Source organism: Camelus dromedarius, chromosome 33 (genome assembly GCF_036321535.1).
Source record: "Camelus dromedarius isolate mCamDro1 chromosome 33, mCamDro1.pat, whole genome shotgun sequence".
In the NCBI taxonomy this organism is placed as follows: Eukaryota; Metazoa; Chordata; class Mammalia; order Artiodactyla; family Camelidae; genus Camelus; species Camelus dromedarius.
The window spans coordinates 4,033,722-4,039,721 of NC_087468.1; the positions used below are offsets into that span (position 1 = coordinate 4,033,722).

A 6,000-nucleotide genomic window follows, 5' to 3' on the forward strand; every position below is an offset into this window, starting at 1 on the left:
GTCATGTCCCCCAGGTAACACACCTGGCCAGCCGGAGAGCTGGGAATTCAACCTCGTCTGACTCTAAAGCCCAGCTCTTTCCTCTTTATCGTCCACCTAAGACTTGTCTTCTTTAAAGGGAATGTTTATTCAATAATTAAAGCTATTTTTCTTCCTTCTACCGTTATCAATTAAAAATAAAAACATCAAACTGTACTAGAAATGAAAAAGGATAAAAACTGACGAGCCCACAGTATCTGGTCATAGTTACTCTCTTAGTGATACTCACTCAGTGATAACCTAATAACATCAGTATCCTTCAAAGAAAGTAATTTAAAGCAGAGTCATCCAAAAAGCAAAACAAACTCCTCTTTGTTTAATATGCATCTTTTAAGAAAAAAATATATACCAAGAAGAGGTTAAAACAAATTATAAAAGAATGAAGAAATTCAACAGTCTCATAAGGTAAATAAAAACTAGAGTCCATACTAATAAAACTAAAATGAAACCCCTGAACTATTTTAAGACCGTATGACCAAAAAAACCAGGTTGCAAATTACATCAGTCACTATCATAAAGGAAGATGAATCCTGCTGCATACTGTTCTTTGTGACACCAGGCAGAATAATTGCTTTTCTACCTAACTGATGATGTGTTGATTCTAACTTAATCCTCTTCTTATTAAGTTAATCTTTCTGATTGGCTGTTACTATTCTAGAACAACATTAAGATTAAACAAAAAGAGAGAGAGAGAGAGAACAAACTATTGTACCTTTGCAGCTTGTCAACTGCATGTACATTTGCCCCGTTCTCCATCAAAAATTTGACCATTTCTTCTTTGTTCTTCCTGACGGCGAGTAAAAATGGTGTCATGTTATACTGTAAAATAGTAAAAACAGTTGACAATGTACAAAATTACATATAAATTTCAAAACTGAACTTAAAAACTTGAATCTTTGAACTTAAACATACACTATAAAGTAAATAAAAAGTAGCCCCTTCTTCCTCGCCGCTCTGTGCTCCTTCTCTTTAAAAGGTTCCTCCTTGACCTCATCCAAAGTTTCCCTGTGAAGTCACTCTCTGAAACCCACTTCAGACATTTGCTGGTTCCAAGAACCTTCGCTTCTATTGCAGCGTGTGTCAGGCATTCTCTAGTTACCTTACTGCTCAACTACTACTCCCGACACTAAACACTGCTCCAGAGAGAGAACCATTTAGCTGTCGAATCAACTACATTTCTAAGGAGCCACGCTGAGGAGAAAGATACCATACTGTCTGCAACATGCATAACCTATCCAATTACAACTACGACTGATCTCATAAAGCTTGCAGACATTCCAATGGGAATATGACTACTTGCATGTAAAGAAAAAGTTTTTCTTAAACCAACTTATAAATTCTAATTTGAAAAATTCCATCCCACTCTTAGGGATTATTATAAAATATGAAGTAGGCTATAAATTAATATAGACTATCTTTAAAATCTTGAAATATTTATCAAAATATACAACAGGAATTGTAAATTCAAATGCTTACAGAGGCAACATAGGTGACCCGAGTAAGTGAAGGTCACAAGTGAGGACAGCAAACTGGAGAACACACCCCCCACCGAGAAGGGGCCACCTCTGCAGACCACACAGGCCTGGGCTCAAGGGGGACCAGATTTGATTCTTTAGGAGAAGTTCTGAAGTGTAGATTTCTGCACAAGTCTCCTAAATTTTAAATGTTGACTCAATGTGTGGAGACAAACTGAACATATCCAGGGCCATGTTTAGTCTATAGCCCACTTGTGTTTTTATGTTTGCTGTGTTTCCAAACAGTTGGGTATAAATCAACTATTTGTATGTAAAACCTTGCCTTTCTTTAGAATCATATGTCTTACACACAAAAACACTGGGCCCCAACATGTAATAAAGATTCTGATTAAGACTCATAATACCCACTTCAAGAATGTTTCCAATGCCTACTAAAACTACAATCTATCTGTATCGAATTCTCCCTGATTGTTAATCAAATGGATAATTAGGATTAAGGATTAAGAGGTATAAACAATCAAGCATAAAATAAGGTACAAGGATGTACTGCACAACATGGGGAATAGAGCCAATAGTTTATAATAACCGTAAGTGGAGCATAACCCTTAAAAATTTGTGAAACACTCAACTGTATACCTGTAACATATAATATAGTACATCAACTATACCTCAATTAAAAAAATATATTGTAAGATAAATACACTTTAAAAAGGCTCATAATACCCACTTCAAGAATTTTTCCAATGCCTACTAAAACTACAATCTACCTGTATCTAATTCTCCCCAATTGTTAATCAAATGGATAATTAGTTCATGAGATGGCCGAAACTAAATTATTAGAACAATTCCAATTTGTTACTAATGTCATGGGTCTTGATGTTTAAAACTGCCATCTTGCATGGTATACTTATATATAATGCAATACAACTCAGCCATAAAAAAGAATGAAATAATGCCATTTGCAGCAACATGGAAGGACCTAGAGATTAACATACTGAGTGAGGTAAGTCAGAAAGTGAAAGAGAAATCCCATAGGATATCACTTAACGTGTGGATTCTAAAAATGTGATACAAATGAACTTATTTACAAAACAGAAATAGACTCACAGACATAGAAAACAAACTGATGGTTACCGAAGGGGAAAGGGGGTGGAAGAGGAATAAATTAGCAGTTTTGGACTAGCAGATACAAATTACTACATATAAAATACATGAACAACAAAGTCCTACTGAATATACTATAGGGAACTATACTCAATATCCTGTAATAAACCATAATGGAAAAGAATATGTGTGTGTGTGTGTGTGTGTGTGTGTGTGTGTGTGTGTGTGTGTGTATCTGACTAAGAATGTATATATAACTGAATAATATATATAACTGAGTATATATATAACTGAATGAGAATATACATAACTGAGTAAGAATATATATATAACTGAACAACAATATATATATAACTAAGAATGTATACATAACTGAATAAGAATATATAAATATAACTGAATCACTTTGCTGTATACCAGAAACTATCACAACACTGTAAATCAATTAGACTTTAAAAAAAAAAACTGTCATCTTGATTATGCTAGAGCTCAGTGAATCTAACAGATATATTGCAAAAGTCCATCACACAGCTTTAACCAAAAGAAGACTCATGATTTCCTACTATAGCGATCAGAAAAACCCTGTTGACCTAATGACCTGGATGGGAACAAAAGGTGCAAAATCTTTAAAGGGTCCGACTCTACTTATTGAATCACTCACCACAAGCAAGTTTCTAAGACTGAGTGCCACTGAATGATCAGTGGTTAGAAAGGAAAAGGAGCTATTCTTCCAGGCAATAGATACTGCCAGTAATATTGCCAATAAACTCGTCAGTCACAGAGGAAGAGACGGGTAAAAGTCAGGCTAACATGGCTGGAAAGCAGAGCACTGAAAGCAGTAGCATCTATCAAACCCCCGCTCTTCCAGAGATGTCTTATTTTTGAGATCTGTGAATTTACATGCATTACACGAATCCATTCAATAATCCTTAACCAAGGGTTGTATCAGAATCTCAGGGAAGTATTTCTAAATACCTGCGTCTAGACCTGAGTACATTTATTCAATCAAAATCTTCAGGGGAGAGCCAGGAGAAAAAGCAGGAGGACCAGCTGCGCCATCACTTGCTCCCCACCTACAGCCACAGCCCCGCAGGGGAGCTGCACCAGGCTGAGTGTGGAAGACCCCAAGGTGAAGGTGTACGTGGAGGGCCACGTGGCCACCAGCACAAGCGAATGCCCCTGCTGGCTGTCAAACAGGACCTGACCTCACTTGCCCAGATTCGAGAACCTGGGATCCTGGGGTGCTCAGGGCCTGTGGCTTGCTGCCTCCCCTGCCCAGGTGCAGTCACCCAGCTCCCCCTGCTGGGTACTGGGTTCCTTCCTCCTCCCACCCATCCCCAGGCAGGCACCCAGCCCCTGCCATCACTTCACTCCCCGCAAGCCTTCATCTTCTGTAGGCTCTGAGCCTACCACCCACTCCCAGGCACTTCCTAATGGGAAGTTGTTCCTTCTGGGGTACAAGTGTGGCTGGGAGACAGAGCTCTGCCCTTTCTGTGGGCACTACCTCTAGCCTCTGGCCTTGGCTTTGGAGTTGTTTCCATGATAACAGTTCCTGATGTATTGTATTCAGTAAACATATTACTATAAATAAAACACCTATAGCTAGAAAAGACCCTGTATTTCAAATATCTTGTAAATAAAGTCAGTTGAGCTATACCTCGTTTATCGCCTCGATATTTGCATCATAGCGGAGCAGCTCTGCTGCAACTGATGTATTTCCAGCCAAGACGGCGTAATGCAGAGCAGTGTTTTGAAAGTCGTCCGCAAGATTTGGGTCAGCACCCTGTTCCAGCAGGATACTGACACACGCTTCTTTCCGGCATTGTACAGCCTGTTGGTATCGCAGCAAGAAACAGACTGTAAGTGCCAGGCATTCCAAGTTAACATTCCTCAAGTCCCAGCAGTTCATTATATTTAAAACAGGTAAATTCATTTTTATTCTAAGTAATTAAATCAAATCCATCTCACATGGACACGGTTGGCTGCTACACACCTTGATGAGAGCTGTCTTGCCTTCCTTGTCACGAGCATTCAGATCACAACGCCACCCTATAAGGAGAGTCACCACTGGTGACTGGCCGCTCGTGCAGGCTAAGTGTAGGGCAGTCCTGCGAACGTAAGAGGACTGTTTAGGAAATTAGAGCATACTAGTTCAAAGATACAGTTACTCACGTAATTGTAAACATTCAACAGCATGCTATTCCTACCCCTTTAAAACTAACATTTAGTCTTCTTATCTTAGTTCTTTCTATGGGGAAAGAACAGTATTTATTAGCTCTTATTACTCACCACATTAACGGAAGAACTACCTGTTTGAATAGAAAGGGCATGCCGTTGAGATTCAGCTCAGCTTGGGTCTGACTTCTACTTTAACACTGTCACTTATTAGCTCTCAATTAGCCTGTCTGTGCCTCAATTTCCTCATCAACAAAATGGGCATGAAGTAGTAGTTATCTTACAGGACCCCACTGCGATGCTTAAATGAAAAGCTATGCAAAATGTCTGGCAGTTCCTTGCACAAAATAACAGCTCAATAATTGTTAGGTAATATTATAATTGTTACCATTACTATTTTACAAAGACAACATTTCAATTCAGTAAAATGACAGTATATCTACTTTGCAGCTGCAAGGATGCGAGAGAACACTGTACTTCAATGATTCTAACATGCTCATTGTCTCACACTTCAACATCTCTGACATGGGAAGGCAATTTAAAATTCATGTCTTACAACCTTATTTGGCAGCTCCTCCCAGGCCCGCCCCGCCCTGCCCCGCCGCTGTTACCTGTTGTTCCTGTCTCTGCTGTGCACGAAATTCTTCTTACGTAACAGCAACACCTCCACTGTGTCCAGATCGCCAAGATATGCGGCTTTGTGGAACTTCTTTAGTTCGTGCTTACGGATGGGATACCTAGGCACGGGGTGCTCATGATCCCTGCGCTCTCTCTGACGGGCGCTGAAGCCCACCCAGCTCACAAACTTAGCGAGTCTCTTCTTCATTTGGCTTATCGCCTTCCGACACCGCTCACTTCCCTCCTGGCCTCTTGCCGCCTCCCGATCTCAGCGCTGGCGCTACAGAAGAGCCACAGAGGTCTCGCTTCCACACCTTGGCTGCGAAGCTCAGCGGCTCGGAATGTTTCGTCCGGAACAGTCGTAGCCTAGCAACAGCACTGACCCTCAACTGTCCCTCAACTGTCCCTCCAGAGCCAGTGTCCCTGTGAGTGCGCACAGAGGCCCAGAGGCCCGGTGCGCACGTGGGAGCCTAATGCATTTCAAATCTCTCCAATTGCTTGTGGGCCATTTTGGATTCCTTTCAAATGTTGGTGCTAGGTGGCTGAGTGTTTTGGGACATTTCCAAAAGTGAGGCTTGCCCCTGAGAAA

General features: G+C 40.6%; 1 protein-coding gene across 7 annotated transcripts in view; it reads right to left on the reverse strand.

The window, feature by feature from the left end:
- The window catches only part of LOC116151738 (coiled-coil domain-containing protein 144A-like), a 56,663-nt gene extending 50,879 nt beyond the window's left edge, over positions 1-5,784 (reverse strand). For 2 of the 7 annotated variants that reach the window (XM_064481723.1, XM_064481721.1), the window contains exons 1-4: positions 5,405-5,784; positions 4,612-4,726; positions 4,276-4,449; positions 752-858 (exon numbers count right to left, since the gene is read on the reverse strand). In XM_064481723.1, coding sequence (XP_064337793.1) covers positions 752-858; positions 4,276-4,449; positions 4,612-4,726; positions 5,405-5,619 — 611 coding nt within the window. In that variant the 5' untranslated portion in view covers positions 5,620-5,784. The remainder of the gene's footprint in view (positions 1-751; positions 859-4,275; positions 4,450-4,611; positions 4,727-5,404) is intronic. The other 5 variants (XM_064481727.1, XM_064481725.1, XM_064481720.1 and 2 more) reach the window with 4 other exon arrangements.
- Between the last annotated feature and the right edge of the window lie 216 nt (positions 5,785-6,000).